The sequence below is a fragment of the Helianthus annuus genome, chromosome 1 (assembly GCF_002127325.2).
Source record: "Helianthus annuus cultivar XRQ/B chromosome 1, HanXRQr2.0-SUNRISE, whole genome shotgun sequence".
NCBI lineage: Eukaryota > Viridiplantae > Streptophyta > Magnoliopsida > Asterales > Asteraceae > Helianthus > Helianthus annuus.
The window spans coordinates 122,867,428-122,886,367 of NC_035433.2; the positions used below are offsets into that span (position 1 = coordinate 122,867,428).

Genomic DNA, 18,940 nt, shown 5'->3' on the forward strand with positions numbered 1-18,940 from the left:
CTCCGCCTTCCTTTTTCTCTCCTCCTCCTCCTTCCTCTTTCTCTCTTCTTCATCCTTCCTCCTCTTCTCCTCTGCAATTTTCTTCTTCTTTTCTTCTTCTCTCTTCTGATCCTCCTCAGCCTTTCGCTGCGCCTCAGCAGCCTTCGCGGCATCCTGAGCAGCAGTGTCAGTGGACTTGATGGTAATCGTCGGCCTCTTTGACCCAGCCTCACTGAACGTGACACCCTTTTCAGGGGTCTTCTTCTTGATCTCTGCAAAAATAATGCAAGTACATTTAAGCAAAGAGAAATATTAAGAAGAGAAGCAAAGAACATACCCGGAGAAAATTTATACAACGAGCGCAAGTTGCTCGTTTTCCCAACCACGGGAAGCACAACAGCAGTAGGCGCGGAAGCCGCACCAGCCGTGGTTTCGCTCCTACCTCTCTTCCTGCCAATCAGCTGGGCAGCAGCATCTTCTTCTTCAGCCTCATCATCTTCAGGCATAGATGGGGTCGCGCCAGCATCAGGTTTACGAGAACCCGCGCTCCCAGAGCTTTTTGAGCCGCCCGCTCCAGTTTTTGTTTTAGCTGTGCGCGATAAGCCTTCAAGTGAGTCATTGACTATAACAAAATCGTCTAAGTCACTTTGTCGAAGGCGAAGAGTACCTTTATCAGCACCAGCGGTTGCGCGACTAGGGCCAGTCCCCTTGCTGGTCACTTCAGAATCTACCTTCGTCTTCTTCTTCTTCGAGGGTTTCTTCTTTTTCTCTTCGGGGTCAATCCCCAGGTCGCGCAACACACCTGCAAAGATGTTAGACCACGAACTTAGCTTTCCGCTGGAAGACCCTACTGACTCCTCGCTGGAAAGATAGAGAATCTCTTTCCCAGCAGAAGTCACAGAGCGCAAAGGACGAGGTTTAGGATATTGCGCACCTTCAGTAGCGGTTGGCGGCGAAGCAAAAGCACCTTCAACCGGAAACATGAAGTTGCCCTTAATCTGGTCATACCAGCTTTCTTCATCATCGCGCAATGGGCGCACGCCCATGGAACCACCAAATGTGGAGAAGGCAGCTTGATACAGTTGCGCCTCTAAACGTGAATGTAAGTAAGTAACAGTTAAAGCAAAGTACTTGAAAAAAGAAAAAGGGTGATAACTGACCTTGATCGCCGATCTTCAACACCGGAACCTCCCTGCTGTTGGGTGACCACTGGTCACTCATCTTAGCCGCCACTAAAACGTTTTCCCCAAACACCCGATTTGGGGTTGGGTTCAACTGCTGATACCACCGGGCATTCTTCGGAATGGGAAGGTCTTCCTTCGGTATTGCCTCAGTCCAATCCCTAAAGGGCATGGCAATCGGAAAAATCTCTTCACGGATGAAGAAGAACTTAGGTTTCCAGTCATGGAAACTCTTTGGGGGGTTTAGCAGAATCTTCTTCGCCGCACCACGGCTTGCAAAGGAGAAGAAACCCATCGTCCTCTGCAACTGGTAGAAGGCCCGGAACTTATCCACAGATGGCTCAATGCCATGAGAATGGCACAAGAACTCGAAGTGACGAACCCTCACCATCCCGGGTGGGCTCATCTGCGATAGATGAAAGTTGTAATGATGAAGAATATGGCCCATGAAGTTTGTCGCCGACAATCTGAAGTTACCCTGAAGAAAGAAATCTTCATATAGGGTAATGTATCCAGGTGGTGCATCAGCCGCGGTCTGGCCCTGAGCCGGATACCGGGCGTCCCACTCCGGTGGGAATCGGAAACTCCGAACGATCTGTTCGAAGAGCCCTAGATCCCATTTGAGGACTGGAACTGGGCCTTCCTCAGTAGCAGCAGCTTCTTGATGTTCTTCACTCATTATATCGAAAAAAGGAATCTGAAAAAACTTGAAGAAAATCTTGAAGATGTGAAGAACCAACTTTGAAGATTCAAAGAAGGAAATTTGAGAGAGTAAGAAAGCAACGAAGAGAAGTGAGGATCTCTCACATCTCTTCGGATATATATACCCATCGCATTTAATGCGATGGGTAACCGTGCCGCTTTCGCCGCTAGGCTAACCAACGAGAGGCTGCCACGTCAAGCGGAAAACCAGGGGTGACGGTTACCACGCGCGCGTGGGCCTCACTCTCCTGACACGAAGTGCAACCGTCACAGCCGACATGATGACATCCGTGCCAGAGGTCAACTCAAACGTCGCACTCAACGACTTATCCCACCAACTTGTCAGAGTTCAAATTTCGAAGTTCTCCCGCCATAAAAATTACAAGTAACTTTAGGCAAAAGCTACATGAGCCGCGCAAGCTAAACGCCACCTTCAATAACCTTGCGCGCATGATCGGACAAACAATAAAACCCTCAAAACCTGCCTTGGTAGCTGCGCAATTGGAAACAACAATTTCCACATGCGCCACACTAATCAAGATCAAAAGCACATTTTTCCTTACTCTTATTTTCATTAAGTCCAGAGCTCCAACCACTTGCGTTGCGCATGGTGCAGCACTGGACTGGGGGGACTTGAAGGGGTATGGTCCCAAAAAGTCGCGCAAACCTCCTCAAAGGTTGCGCGTGAGACCATACTCCTTATTTCAGTAAACTTATTAATAAGACCCTCGCGCGGCACACTGCACGTTCTGATCTACCCCGCGCGCGGCACGGCCCTCAAGAGGCCCAGATATCAGCACTTAGCATGAAACGTTGGAACAAATGAGCATACTAACCCCGCGCGGGTTAGTTTGCTGTCCAACAAGAACCACACAGTAAGGAAGCGCACGGCTACCTACAGTGGTACACAAGGTACAAGTGGCAGTAAAAGGAGCCAATGAGCGTCCAGCAGGCTCTGGTCAATCGTGCGCCACGATCGTCTGACGAGAAGTACACAAGGACGCCTACGTGGCACCAATCAGAGGACGGAGACAACTGTCCCACGATCTCCACTTGTCTGCTGATGACAGAAGGACAACAAGGCCGACAGCAGTGACACGTGGCTCCAATCAAGGTGCGCCAGTACCGAGGAACGTCTAGAAGCCACTAAGCGGTCGACGCCAGTGAGACAAAGAGCATATCCGTTATGTTGTCCGTTTCCGGCCCAAGGCCCATCAGCCCATAACCCCTTACACCTCTCCGGCTATAAATAGAGACCTCATCCCACAGGTTAAACATTCTATTCCCTCTACTCTCACTCTTAGCACTTAATTACTCTCAAAGCAGTCGCTTATTCTCACGCCGGAGCCTGGTTAAGAGGGAAACCCCCACATTCCCCTCTTAACGAGTAACGGTGTTCTGTTTTGCAGGATCAGATTATCAAGTCGGAGCTCAAATATCCAAAAGAAGATTAACCATTATGAAAGGAACATAAACCAATCTTAATTAAATCCCCTAATTAGATCAGTGTTTCTTCACCTTTTGAAACATTTAGAGGTTTTGAATTCATGTACCATGAATAGTATAATTGAAGAAATTTGCCTTTTAAAAATGTATTACTAATACAAGTTTAAACTAGGGATGACAATTGAATTTGAACCTGAATCTAAACTTAATGGGCAAATTTAAAACCAGAAACATTCAGGGTGGATAATAGGATTCGGGTATGAGATTAGTTTTAAAAATTTTTGTAGGTATGAAACATTTAAGAGATTAGGTGACACTCGCATATATGTTTTTATTTTTCAAAATTTTTAATTATTTTTATTTTTCATTAACTATAGTCTAGTAACAAATCATTTAATAAGTTTTTATTGTGTGAAATAAATATTATTTTTCTATTGAAATATATATTTTATAATATTATTTATATTATTTATATAAACTATTAACTTATCTTTCGCTATTTATATCATTATACATTTTACATATTTTTGAACGACGCATATATATTAAATACTTCAAACTTTTTACGGTGATAATAGTAACTGTGTAATTAATTATATCTTAATTTATTGTAGTTATTAAAAATATAAAATTAGGGTGATACGTTAAAATGTATTTAGAAATCTAACTTGTATTTTTTTAAGAAACTGACGAGTATACTTAATACTTACGGGTTTGTCTGATCTTCGACGGGTAACTACTCGACATATGCCCAACGGATCGGGTCGGGTATGAGACATGACTTTACAACTCGATATGGGACTTATATTACCAATACCCGTCCCAAACCCAACCTTGCCAACTCTAGTTCAAACATGATTATAAAATCACATCGCGTCGCATACGTGTTGAGTACCGATTACTCACTACCAATCGGATTCGTGGATAAATTCGTTTGTAGTCTTACCAATCTAAATTATTAGGTCTTGGATTTTTACATGAAGTTCGGGATCTTTTGCCTAGGAACCTGACCCGAGTTCCAAGAAATTCAAAAAATAACATATAAACGACATAATTTAACTATTTACAACAGTGAACACAGTAAATATCAACTGAAAAAGAATTAAATAAAAGTAGTTATAATAGTAGTAGCAGCATATTAAACAAGAAAGAAAGAAGACAGGGGACAAGAATGGGCCTAGAGCATTCTATAAAAAGGAAGGAGCTTTCATTCATCTGGGTAAAGATGAACTGTCAAAACACAGCCAAATCAAAGGACATTGTGGTGGGGGTGTCCCCTTCAGTTAAACCCCCTCCACATGTTACCACACATAAACTACAAAAAACTTTTGACTTCTACCCCACCCCACCCACCCACCCCCCACCCGACCCCTACCCCTATTTGCATGGTAATATCCAGCTGCAGATTCAAATGTGTATCATACCATCACAAAAACTCATTCTTCCTGATTAATAATTATCAATATCAATATGTTCTTCACAAAATACAAATGTGCATGACCATTGTCCTCCTAAGGCTAAAATCATAAAAGTATCCATTTTGGGAGTGTGCTAACTGCTATACATGTATAGTTATATAGTTATGTCAAAACAATTTCACATATATAACCACGAGATACACAACTTTATAATCATAAATCATGTATCGGTCTTTACTTGCGTATTTTTTTTACTTCGAAGAATATAGCACATAAGCCATAAGCAGTGGCGGATCTTGCCCGTTGAACCTGCCAGGGCCGAAAGACATGGACACTAAAATTAGCACTACGGCCGGAAAACTTGCCAGGGCCGAACATAGTATATATACAAAATTTCGATCGAAATGCGGAAAATTAGCACTACGGCCGAAAAACTTGCCAGGGCCGTGGCCCTGCCACGGCTCCACTAAGATCCGCCCATGGCCATAAGTTACGAGAGTAACAAAAGCAGATTCGTGAAAATACGGTTTGCATATAAGTTATTATAGGAGACAAAACGCATATACCCAAATATGATTCCCGTAACATTTTATTTCTGTTTTTTTTTTTTTGTATTATTATTAGACGTAAAGATTGATACATGAGTAAAGGTAGAGACACAAAGATCCACATATCTCAAAAGCTATATGCGTGAAATTGTTCTGACATAACCACACATATATATATAACACATTCAGAAAAAAAAAAAAATAACTACTTTCTGATTTTTCTAAATAAAAAATTATTTTATAAATGGCTTTAACCTTTCAGATTTAACCCGTCTTATTCACAGAAAGACATTAACAATGTAACATAGTAACTTAAACCTCAAAAGAACATACCTTTGGAGTTTATTGGCACAAAATAAAGTACACAAATGAAAAAAAAGAGGTTAATCAGAAGGGGGAATAAACCTATGGTTAGGGTTTCAAGAACCCATAACAGCACAGTTGTAAACAAACACACCAGCATGGTCCTTGACCCCAAGAACCTTCCAATCCAATATTCCATTTTTAACCCCGGATTTTGGGCTCCATGAGTTAATAACAATGGCTTCACCCTCTGGTCCCCTTTGACCACCCACAACCAACAGTTCATCCCCACAAGCCCTAAACGCTAAACCCCAACCGTTAGATGAATCAGCCCGAACCGGCAGCCGTCCCAAAACATCCCATGTATTCTTTTCTTTATCATACTTTTTAACCATGTTGGTTAAATACTCAACTGCATATAACTGATTATCAACGACCGCTACAAGAGGCGGCGCCATTGCAGCCCGGTTCACATTCGGGTACATTCCGTCAATTTTTCTCCATTTTCTTGTTTTGAGATCGAACTCTTCCCCGCAAGTTAATGAATCGTTCGGACTCATCATTCCTCCTATTACGTAAAACTTCTCATCCATGAAAAAACCAGAACATAATCTACGTGGGTTATGCATATTCGGTAACGTTTCCCATCGACCCGTTGACGAGTCGTATAATTCGGCTGAGTTTAGAATGTTACCATTTTGGTCACTACCGCCTGCAACTATAGCAACTGACCCAAAACTCCCTGATGCAAACAAACAACGGGGACGACCCATATTATCACACTTAACCCAATTCCGGCATACCAAACTATACTTCCATATCGCGAACTCAAACAGTTCGCGCCCGAAAACCAATAACTCGCTACCGACCGCTAAAGATTCCTTATCCGCGTGATTAAAACACTCGTCACAAGGAATTCTAGGCAATCTCATCCACTCTTTGCTAACCGGATCAAACGCCTCCCATCCCCTCGGATCACAAACCATATACACCCAATGCTCTATAATCCCCAACTGTCTCCTTAACTCATACATATACCCACTGTTCATGAGAACATTGTACCTAGAGTTCAAACACGCAAGCGAACCGTAATCGAATCTACACGCTCTCACGAGACATGTTAACGCTACATCATCGTATAAACCCGGAATTAGAGGATCATTTGATGTGTAGTTTACCTTTACCCTAGTGTGCCTCATCTTTCTTCTAATTCTTATTCCTTCAATAAATACTTCTTATTCCTTTAAACTTACAACATTTGTTTCACAAAAATCCTCTGTTATGCCCTAAGAATATAATATACCAAATCATCAAAACTTATCCAAATTCAATGTTTCCAGATGTTCTACATCCTTCAGTTTAACCTAATCGTAAACATTAAACACAATTCATCAAAATCATTCATGAAACCCTAATTCAACACACATCAATCCTGCACCTTCAATCAATCCAAATCCACAATATTTCTTCAAAATAACTAAATTAAGTTTAGTGACAGAACTAATTATGGATAAATCGAGATCGAAATATACCAGCGGCATGAGAATATTGTTATAATCTGACCGTACAACGATGAAGGATTCCGGCGCCGGAGATGATGATATTTCTGATCTCCGGTGAGATGCAGGCGGCCGGCGGCCGGAGATAACTGTTATTTGTGGTGAGATTGAAGGAATTTTGTATAAATGTGACAGAGAGATTATTCGAGAAGGATAAAATTGTACGTTTTGTGAAGAAGAAGAAGAAGAAGAAAACAAACTGAAACTTGTTTGGGAGAAGATGGAGTGAAAGTGAGAAGGGGTTTTATTGTTGATGAAAGTTGCATTTGAACCCCTCAAGGTTTTTGTTTGTTTTAAAACATTCTATGTTTGTTTTTTTAGTTGGTGCGTTGAGGTAGCTCGGTTCGGCTCGTATCGTTGTTGTTTTGACTGGTTTTGAAAGTCGGTCGGTTAGTGAAAGAAGGAGGTGAGCATCAACGGTTTTTCACGGTAGTTAAGGGTGTAAAGGAGTCAAGTCACTCGTAAGCTACTAAACTGGATCGAGCCAAGTTTGAAAGAGATCTAGGTCGGGTGTAAAGTTAAGATTGTTTATTAAACGAGACCGAGCTTCACTTTTTGAGCTCAAGCTGTTTCACAAACTTAAATGAGCGTATTAGTTATATAGGCAAAAGATCAAATACAAATAGCCTTTATCGTACAAAACGTACGAAATGAACGAAAAGGTAAAAAAAACGCGGTGGCATTTTCGTAATTATTACTCATAGAGTAATTATCAAAGTTACTGTATAAATGGTCTTGAGGGGTAATTTTGATCCTGTAGTGAACTTTACCCTAGTTATATAATATTTATTCAATATATTAAGTAGGTAATTATATAATAGTTATTATTGCGTTTAAAATTAGAATAAAATAACTGAATAATACATTATGTTATAAGCTAGCATTAGAGCACGCGCTTCGCAGCGGGTCGTAGGAGGTTGTTGGCGAGGATTGGAGTCCGCGTTTCACGACGGGGCCGTAGGAGGTTGATGGCGAGGATGTATATATTTCATGATACATCGATGAGTTAGTATAAACTATGCATGCTTTAATCTAAATGACAGTAAAAATAAGCAATCAACACAGTCTAGTAAACATGTTTGGACTTTGGAATTAAAAGTTCGCTTTAACTATAATAAAGTAGATAAAAAAATGCTTATATCATGTATGCTTTACTCTAAACGACGATAAATGCTTATATATGTTACCTTGTACATTGAAGGGTTAATATAGACCTTGTATGCTTTAATCTAAACGACGATAAATATAAGCAAACAACACGATTAAGCAACCATGTCTAGAGTTAAAAGTTAGTTCAATCTCTCGTAATTTACAGAGTCAGGCTCGGCTCATTTACACCTCTGACCCTAATTCACTCAAAACGGACATATACAATTGTACCTCGGTCCATTAGCTTGTAACTGAACCGATAACAAGAAGGATTTTCTGTTTAACTAGTTTGATTGACCTTTCTAGTTTTCAAGAAATGCTTTCATTTGTACTTTCTTTATACCCCCCTCCGATTAAAATTCAGCTATTAAAAAAAGTACCACTTTAAATCTTATTTTGGCCATTTGGATTCACTAAAGTTTATAAACACATAAGCATGCAAAATGTCGACATATACTAGATGTGACAAAGATCTCTAAAAGGAAAAAAAAATAGAAAATACAATAAAGGTTATCAAATTGAATCTTTTTGGGAAAAAGTACATGAAAATTGGTGGGAGAGTTGTATCCTTGTATATGTATAGTTGTGCAAGCCCCGTGTCCACCATTTTAAATAGGGAATACAAAATTTACTTGAATACGTTTTATATAATATTAGTTTTAGAATTCTGATTAAAAAAACATGTGAGACTAAGTTGAAACATATACCTTATTTGTATGTTAAAAATGAGAGGTCACAATAATATTTAATTATAATAATAATAAGGTAGAAACCCATTTGTCATGTGGAGATAGATATGATCAGGTGGTTCTGCTGGTGGCACGATGATACTCTAGTGGTCCGTCAGTGATGCAAATTTGTCATTAAAAAGAAGAAATCCATTTATTATACGGGTTAAATAAAGAAAGTACCAACTAGTTAGTAATGAAGATTTGAAATTATAAAACTATGTTTTGAAAATAAGATAAGATATCAGTGACTTATTTTAATTAACATTTCTTAAATTAAGATATTGAATGAAATAAATGGCGGACTCAGAAATTATTTGTTGGGGTATGGATGAGGGGTTCAATTATATTTTCAAGGGGTGTAATTGGGTTTTTTTTGCCTAAAAATACACTAATTTTTTTCAAGGGGTGTGCCCACCCACCCACCAAGACACATAGATCCAGGGGTAGATCTAGGCCCCTTTTGTGGGTTTCCAGGAACCCATTCGGTTTGGAAAAAAAATTAATGAGAACCTTGTGTGATTTAGGAAAAAATAGTGATAATTGGTGACAATCTACCAAAAGGAACCTAGTAAAAAAGTTCTTAGATCTGCCACTGCATAGATCCGCCTCTGAAAATAAGAAAACAAGAACCCCCAACCACTTTTATTATTTAGGGGAATTGGCCTGTAATAATCCTAACTAGACGTCATTGGCCATTGTCAGTCCCATCTTTGAATATTCCCCATGCCAGTCTCATCTTTCATTTATTTTTCCTCCACCGGTCCTCAGTTAAAAAAAACTTAACGGAGTTAAGTTTTTTTTTTTTTTTGAATTACAAGCTGACGTTTTAGGGCTCTTGATCAGAACGAGGATACGAGTCGAATGATGTAAACTTACCTTGAAATTATGCTCCAAACGATGAAAACGGTGTTTCAATTCGGGTGTTTAAACTTCCAATTAATAAAAATCAAGTCGTTTGGAGCACCGTTTCGAGGTAAGTTTTACATCACTAGACTCATATCCTCGTTCTGATCAAAAGCCCGAATACGTCAGTTTGTAATTTGGAAAAAAAATTTAACTACGTTAAGTTTTTTTAACTGAGAACCTATGGAGGAAAAATATGTGAAAGGTGGGACTGGCATGGAGAATATTCAAAGGTGGAACTAGCAATGGCCAATGACGAGATTATTACATGCCAATTCCCCTATTATTTATTAGGTATAGAGTAAATTGCCATTTTAGTCCCTGAGTTTTTGTCCAGATTACCATTTTAGTCCAAATAGTTTTTTTTCTCCTCTGGGTCCCTGACTTTTCCTTTTTCTTGCCATTTTGATCACATTGCCTAACTTAGTCTAAAAACCAGGTAATCAGGGGTATTTTTGGCATTAAATTATTATGAGGTTTATAAATTATGTTGTAAACTACCCTGGTTATCACTACACAACAGTTATGCCAAAAATACCCCTGGTTATAACCAGATTTTTAAACTGAATTAGGCAATGTGATCAAAATGACAAGAAAATGGAAAAGTCAGGGACCTAAAGAAGAAAAAAAAAACTATTTGGACTAAAATGACAATTTGGACTAAACCTCAGGGACTAAAATGGCAATTTACTCTAAGGTATATTAAGAATAGATTTATAACCAAAAAAAAAAGTCCTAATCCACTCAAGTCGTATTGTTGGCAGTTTGGACTTTGATTGAGTTGTAGAAAGTTGAATGCATGAACGGGGTTTGTGCCTTTGTGGTATTGGTTCAAAGGATTAGACCACGTCATGACTTATCTTTGACCATTTCTTTCGAAATCGAGACCCGGCTCGTTTACTTTGGAGATTAGTGGTCCAATTTGTCCCATTTACGAATCCGGTTCGGTTCTTTGTAGTGGTCCAATTTGTCCTGTCAACGAGTGTAGTAAGGTGTTACCTCTTAAATGATGTGGCTTTTAATCAAGTAGTGGACATCGGTGTAATGTTTAAAACTAGATTTAATGTGTGTGTAAGTTTTCTGTTTTAAAAGAAAATATAAAAACCAGATGGATGGTAATTTTGACTTGTTTATTTATATACAAGTTAATTTAAGTTAGGTTTTATATCTAATGATTAAGACGGTAAGTGAATCGCGCATGAACCATTCAACAAAAAGTTCATTTATGTGTTAAACTAATGAATATGATCAGAATTTGATGTTTGGTTTGTTATAAACGCATACCAAATTGTTGTTTATGAACAACAACATGAACAAATGTTATATGTATGATAAATTTAATAATAATATTTTCCTAAAATAAATGATAAATCTAATAATATATTTTCCTAAAAAATGAACGTGAACAATTACATAAAAAACAAATATATTTATACCTTAACGTCAATATCTCTTATGATGGGTAACTCTCTTATCTATTAAATGAACGGATGTGAACAAACAGACAAAACAAAAACGTGAACAAAAAAAAACTATTTTAAGTGTTTGTATATATGTTTGATCAAAATTAAACGGAGTTTATAAACTACTAATTATATTTTTACAATTATGTTTAACTCATTAATTTCAATAAAACTGGAAAAAGCATAAGAGGTGATATGTAGAATTGTAGACCACTAATTCATCATTACAGGTTGTTCAAAGTCATACAACACTTGAGGTAATTGCTTAAATGAAATGTGCAAATATCTCCAAAAAAAATACAGAAAAAATGTTTCTAGGCTAACGACCCGACCCGACACATAACCTGCCAACTTTACTACCTATTTTGTTGGTTTCTTCCATAATCAAACACAATTGCCCAAGTTTTTCAAAACAAAACTATGTGTTTAAACTTCAACTATATGAGATACAAACGAATGTTTGAATCCCGCAAATTACATAAACTCGAATTTAACAGTAATCTTTCAAAAACTTTGATACACTTTTGAACTCATGATTGATGAAAGATCTCAATGTACAAAAACAAATCTCAATAAAACAAAAATACCTTAATTTATATGGCTAATAATGTCTCTTTGGCTCCCACCAGACTCTTTTCTCTGTAACCTGTTCCTTCTACACCAACAAAGATATTCCAGGATTGGTCCGTCCTCTCCCACGACCCATGCATGCGAAGCAACAGCTTCAAGAGTCAACCGTTGCATAGGATCTGATACAAACAGTTTTTATTCAAAATTATTCAAATTTTAAATAGAGTAAAATGCCACTTTCGTCCTTGAGGAATGGCCAGTTTTGCGACTTTGGTCCGAAGGTTTTTTTTTCGCATCTGGAGCCAAAAGGTTTGAAATCTTGCAATTTTCATCTGGCCCGTTAACTCCATCCATTTCCGTTAAGTCAGGGGTATTTCCGTCTTTTTTGCTAACTTAAAGGGCAATTCGGTCTCTTTTCACATAAAGTGAAAAAAAAACTAAATTGCCCTTTAAGTTACCAAAAAAGACGGAAGTACCCCTGACTTAACGGAGTAAAATAGATGAAGTTAATGAGATTGGCAAGATTTCAAACCTTTTGGATTCAGATGCGGAAAAACAAATCTTTGAACGAAAATCGCAAAACTAGCCAAACCTCTGGAACGAAATGGCATTTTACTCTTTTAAATAATATATATTTTGTAATCATATATTCCACACTTAACATTCATTGAAAAATCATTTTTTAGGGAAGTGTTTTGGATCAACCCAAAGGCCAAATGGTAAATGTTTTGACCCGTTATCCAATCTACCGGACCAACCCATTTTGCCACCTCTACTACAATACCATCTAAGATCACTAGGGGGGTTTCCTTTTCAGGTTAGATGAGTATAAAGATGCACCCTTTGTCCCAGAAAAATGATATGCAATTTGACCACGGGTCAAATCAATTACCTTTGGTGTCCATATAAAGTTTGATTAAAGGTCAAAACGGTTACTTTTTTCTATTTGTTTTCCAAAAGAAAGATGTACAGGTTGGCTAAAGGTCAAACCAATTACTGTCCACATTCAGATCTTCATGATGATCATTTTTCAAATTCAACACTAACAAGATGTACAGGTTGGCTAAAGGTCAAACCAATTACTGTCCATATTTCACATGCACTATAGCATAGTTAAATCTTTTTTTCTGTGAGAAGATTTAGAGTTTTTATACGGAGTAAAATGCCATTTTCGTCCTTGAGCCTTGGCCAGTTTCGACTTCCGTCCAAAGGTTTGTTTTTTCGTATCTAGATCCAAAAGGTTTGAAATCTTGCCATTTTCATCCGGCTCGTTAACTCCATCCATTTTTCTCCGTTACGTCAGGAGTATTTTTGTTAACTTAAAAGGCAATTCGGTCTTTTTCAATTTATGTACAAGCATTTAGCATAATGTACAAGCATTCAAAATACTGAATTGCCCCTTAAGTTAACAAAAAAGACAGAAATACCCTAACTTAATGGAGAAAAATTGATGGAGTTAATGAGCCGGATGAAAATGGCAAGATTTCAAAACTTTTGGATCCAGATACGAAAAAACAAACCTTTGGACGAAAGTCGCAAAACTGGCCAAACCTCAAGGCTCAAGGACGAAAATGCCATTTTACTCTTTTATAAGGAGTTTATATGTAACTGAACTTCGGCCAGTTAGACGATAAAAGTATTTTTATTTTTTTTTACAAGATACTGGCCCTTGTCAAATATCTATAACACCCTCAATAAAACACAGATTAAGTGAATTATGCTGTACAAATCATAACCATCACTTTATCAGTAATTAATTAATCATATTACTAAGCAAATTTCCAGCTACGATACTAACATAACCAAAAAAATTCTCAAAACTTTTATGAAGCATTTCATGAACAAAATTTATTAATTTCATAAAATTTAACGCAAAACAAACACTAACCTTTGCAGAGAAGCCCCTCAATAAGGTTCTTGAGCAGGGGATTCATATCCTCGGGGAGAAACGCAATATCATTAACAATCTGGGAAATAAAACATCAAATAATTGAAACAAACAATAAAATTTTAAATGGGTAAATGTTTTAGAAAAACTTCAAACCAAAAGCGAGTAATGAAAATGAACAAAAATGTGTAAAACACTAAAACTTGCGCACCTTATCATATGTATCTTGTAGTGTGTCTCCTAGAAAGGGGTATTTTCCAAATATCATGCAGTATAAGGTAACTCCAACTGCCCAGGTATCCGCAGTTTTGCCATGATAACTTTTTCCTATTATTAAACAAATGGAAAATCGTCTTGTTGAAACTTTATAAAATATTCAACGATGCTTGGATGTGTGTTTTGAGAGTGTTTATGTCATATTAAGTGATCATATTCGGATAATCACTTGTAACAGTTAGATAACCAGATGTTAGTGTTCAACAAATTTGATTATTTAAAAATACTAATAAATACAGCTTTGTGAAATGGACATAAAAGTACCTCAAACTAGGTTAAAAGAAGGGTAAATGAGGAATTTTACTTTACAGTTAGATTATCAATTTTGCTGCAGTTGGTATAATACTGACTTATATAATCAATAATCAAAAGCAGGATATGTTTATATTTTTCCAAAAAAAAAAAAAAACTGTTAATTATCAGATAATAGGTTCCTAAAAGCAAAACCAGACACCCCATGAAAATTGTAAACCGAAGTCAATGGAGAAACCACCTTACCTAGACAACACTCAGGAGCAGTGAAAACAGGAGTCCCAGGGGACCGGCGAAGCATGTCATTTTCATCCTAATAAATAAGAGAATTAATATAAGATGATTAGTAAATAACAATGTTTTCAGGCCTGGACCGGACATCGAACTAGTCTTCTTACTGGTCCACTGGTCGGGCCGGTCGAACCGGAAGTAAGAACCAGGTGATGCCGTAAATATTACATTTTGTGGGGTGGGGGGGAGAACCCATACAGGAAAGTGTGCGGTTTTTCGTTTTAGAAGACTTCCACCACCTCATATTTCAAAGTATGTTATAAATAACTAAGAAGTGTACCATAAAAAGAGGAGCAAATTACCTCAAAAACCTGGCTGACACTGAAATCAGCAATCTTCACCGTACCAGTAGCGGTAATCAGAAGATTATCAGGTTTAATATCACCATGAACAATATTCTGAGTTTCAAAACGGAAAGAAAACATATATGAACGATAAAATCTAATTAATTTACTTGTTATGGCAAGTCTAATAGCAATTCCTTTGTTCCAGAAAAATGCAACATGTGACTAAGCGTATAGTATAGTTTAAGTCAAGTATTTAACTATTAAATTAAATATCTAAAATCAATGCTATCAACTGATTTTGTGATTGCTTTTAAAATGGTAAAAGTTGAATTTTGTGTATGAGCATTTCGCAAAAAGGAAACGTTGCATTTAGTTTGGAAATTCGAACTGAAGAAGTATTACTTGTAGATACTTGATTAACGAACTAAAAAAGGATAGTTTATAAATAAAGATTCGTACATGAGAGTGGAGATATATCAAACCAGAAACTATATCACGCAAATATCTTCTTGTAACATTTTCTCCTACGCCACTTGAGGGTCCCGCACCCTCAAAGACCCACTTGCCTTCAACATATTCAAGAACTGAAACAATAAAAAAATTAGAAACAATAAAAAAACTTAGAATAGTGTTATTAAGAGAGAGAGAGAGAGAGAGAGAGAGAGAGAGAGGTTATCAAGGTACATACCCATGTAAAAGTGATCTGTGTTGGGATCATTAATCACCTCTATAAGATTCACTATATTTGGATGATTTAACATTTTCATGATTAAGACCTACAAAAGTTAATTAAAGAAACATCAAAAACAATTGCACGATAACATAAACAAACAAATAACAAAATGGTAAAAGAAATGAAAATTAACTAATCTATCTATGATTGGCAGCCCAGGAGTAAAATAATGTTGTTACAAACTAATCGGAGTATTTCGAAGATGAAAACTCATGTTGTGAAGTTGGGAGAAGGTTAACGTACAATAGCCCCTTAACGTGCGACGGTGCGCGAGTGAATTACCCATGTTCATTTTTTAACATACGCATGTTATGATACATAATTACGCATGGGTTGCGTTAAACCCTAATTACACACGTTATTTGCATAATTACGCATGGTTGGGTTAAACCCTAATTACGCACATTATTTGCATAATTACGCACGTTATTTTTCACTCGCGCACCGTCGCACGTTAAGATCCTTTTGTATTTAAAACCTTCACGTGAAGTTTGAATGTATAATTGCATATCGACGATAAAATGTACACAAATGGAAAAAAAATACCTCACGAAGAACGTCGGTCATGGCTGTCTCAGATGGGGCAACTCGTAGCTTTAATAAATGAGACTTGTGAAAGGCCTGCATTAACATCCATTTTATATTCCATATTTAATTATTTTCCCAAATATTTCCATGACCACAAAAAAGCTAAAATTCCTATTTTAACAAATGATCACACTCCAAAATTTATCAGGGTGACCAAGAAATCGCCGGTTCCGGTTAAAGCTGATTGTTATTAGTTGATTGATTTTCAAAAGTGAACCATACATTCAATAATTCAAGAAGCCTTTGAAAATTTACATGTAACGAGAAAATACAAATTTAAAGTAAAACTAATTATTTTGAAGCAAATTAGGTTATTCGTTTTTTCATAAAGAAACAAAGTAATATGAAGAACGTTACCTTAATAGCATAATGTTTTCCATCAACCTGGCTTCTGTAAAGGACCTATAGAACATACAAGTCAAACTCAAATGATTGAGGATTATTCCACTTTCTTGTAACAAGTTGGAATAAAAATAAGAAATCAACTAATTACCACTTTGCCATAGCTACCAGAGCCAATTTTACACTCGCGACGATACTCATTAACCATCTTGTTCCCATTGTCGTCCTAAAATGAGCAAAAAAAGTTTTTAAAAGCCGTCAGATTCAATGATCAAACACTTTCATCAACTAGTACATAGGGCTAGCGTTCGTTTCAATATCACCTCTGATCGGACAACTTTGTATGTTTCTTTAACGGGGAACTCCCTGCAAATCAACCCGTTTTCCATTCTATAAACAAGAATCTCTTGAGAGTTTTTCGCAGGGTTTACGAACTCCTCATGATCTTTTTCATTATCGGTCATGTTATCGCAATACGAATTATAATCCACTTCATCATCATCTTCTTCTTCTTCTTCTTCGACGGCCTCGTGATTTATCAACAACCCCTGTAAAACATGATTTCCCGCTTCTACCCTTGGGCTTATATTCTTCTTCTGCTTCTTTGCAAATGAAAATCCGAAACAACCGCAACATCCCATCTCCATCACACCTGCACCTGAGTATTCCTGTATAAACATTGGATAATTCACCTTTTTGTGTAGTGTATACAGTTGTAACTTAATCAACCACAAGTTAACATCACACCTTTGCCACCTCAACAACAATAATAAAATAAATAAACAATTAAATAAACTAAATGAGCATTGACTTTTCATTCCAGGCATGCAAACTTTCAACATCATACGCTATAATTATATTTTTTATTCATTTGTTTAATTATTTATCCATCGGTTTATGATTAATTTGCATATATGAACAAAGCATATATTAAATCAAACAAGCTGAACTCGATTCGATTAAATTCAATTATGCTTACCTATAAACTTTTAACCTTCAACATCATACACTATGATTTTATTTACTTTTTTATTTATTTATCTACCAGTTTTGATTAATTTGCATATGAACAAAGCATATACTAAATCAAACAAACTGAACTCAATTCAATTCAATTCGATTCGATTCGATTGAATTCAAGCATGCTTACCTATAAACTTTCAACATCATACACAATGATTTTACATATCTATTTATCTAATTACATATCAATTTTAATTAACTTGCATATGAATATTATGAACAAACAACACATGAACTGGATTCGATTCGATTGAATTTTACCTATAAACTTATCGGAATTAGAGGCAATCAAGCCCTAATTAATCTGCAAACTCACTGAACTCCAAAGGATGCCATTCAGCAAAATGAAACAAACAGTTGATGAAATAAATTCCATTACGATTCAACGCCACCAACATCTCTTATGAACAACAAGTTTTCCAGTTTTTTTCTGAAAGCAAAATCACAAAAAACACACACAGAATTCAAGTTAGAAGTTAAACGAATAAAGTAATCGAAGATTAATGATCAGAAAATGAATCTAGGTATGAAAAATTATTACCTTGAGGATCGAAATTAGGGTTAGAAATTAGAGGAAGATATCTGATCGGTGATTTGGTTGTGTGTTGAATCGATGTGGAGATATTATTAATTGTGATGATTTATTTGGAGTTAAATTGCAATGAGATTTGGTGGAGAAATTTCATAATCATCTGCGGAATGCATGTGAGGTGAGAGAGAAGGGTGGGGGTGGGTGGGGTTGCAAAGTTGAAAACAAGATTCATGTTATTCTTGTAATATTTTTTTATTTTATTTTTTTCAAATATTTTTAAATATCTTATCATCATGAAATAAAAATGAGACAAATATGTATAAAAATTGTATAATAACTGTTTTTAGATGTTAAGAAGAGAATTATATAATACTAGTCTTAAGTGTCACGGCCCCCGACCCGGTTTGACCCGTTTCAGGAGCCGCGGAACAGAAATCTCGTGATATTTATTTAATTGAGTTTAACAGCGGAAGTTTATCATCAGGATCGTTGTAAAGCTAAAAACTTTTCCCGATTATTTTATTTCACAATTCGGGATAAAATCCCGGTAATTTACAATAACATGATTTTACTGATAAATCTTTATTTTTAGAAAACATATTTCTCTATTTTATAATGAGCCACTTTCTTAAGCTTGAAATGCTCCCCAGCACTTTTCCTGAATTACAATAGATCACCTGAAACATGTTTGAAAAATGTTTTGTCAGCGGGAAATACTGAGTGAATCATTCAGTTTACTAAAACGACTCGTTTGTTATAATTTACAGTATTAAGAG

The 18,940-nt window shown here is 36.7% G+C and overlaps 2 protein-coding genes across 3 annotated transcripts; both read right to left on the reverse strand.

Annotated features, from left to right (window-relative positions):
* Positions 1–5,519: 5,519 nt before the first annotated feature.
* On the reverse strand, positions 5,520–7,360 carry LOC110874448 (F-box/kelch-repeat protein At5g60570). Its single transcript, XM_022123101.2, has one exon. It carries the CDS (start codon positions 6,774–6,776, stop codon positions 5,694–5,696), a length of 1,083 nt encoding a protein of 360 aa, XP_021978793.1. The 5' UTR covers positions 6,777–7,360; the 3' UTR covers positions 5,520–5,693.
* A 4,425-nt stretch (positions 7,361–11,785) lies between these two features.
* Positions 11,786–18,388, reverse strand: LOC110874427 (serine/threonine-protein kinase GRIK2). 2 transcript variants are annotated; one of them, XM_035974390.1, is made up of 13 exons: positions 18,174–18,388; positions 17,894–18,062; positions 16,933–17,277; positions 16,761–16,835; positions 16,625–16,669; positions 16,226–16,300; positions 15,635–15,722; positions 15,406–15,530; positions 14,962–15,057; positions 14,615–14,681; positions 14,052–14,167; positions 13,841–13,919; positions 11,786–12,131 (listed from the first exon to the last, which is right to left on the reverse strand). In XM_035974390.1, the coding sequence occupies exons 3-13, from the start codon at positions 17,254–17,256 to the stop codon at positions 11,971–11,973; spliced, it is 1,251 nt and encodes a 416-aa protein (XP_035830283.1). In that variant the 5' UTR covers positions 17,257–17,277; positions 17,894–18,062; positions 18,174–18,388; the 3' UTR covers positions 11,786–11,970. The 2 variants fall into 2 exon arrangements, with proteins under 2 accessions (XP_035830283.1, XP_021978788.1); XM_022123096.2 differs by lacking the exons at positions 17,894–18,062; positions 18,174–18,388 and having other exon boundaries at positions 16,933–17,289.
* Between the last annotated feature and the right edge of the window lie 552 nt (positions 18,389–18,940).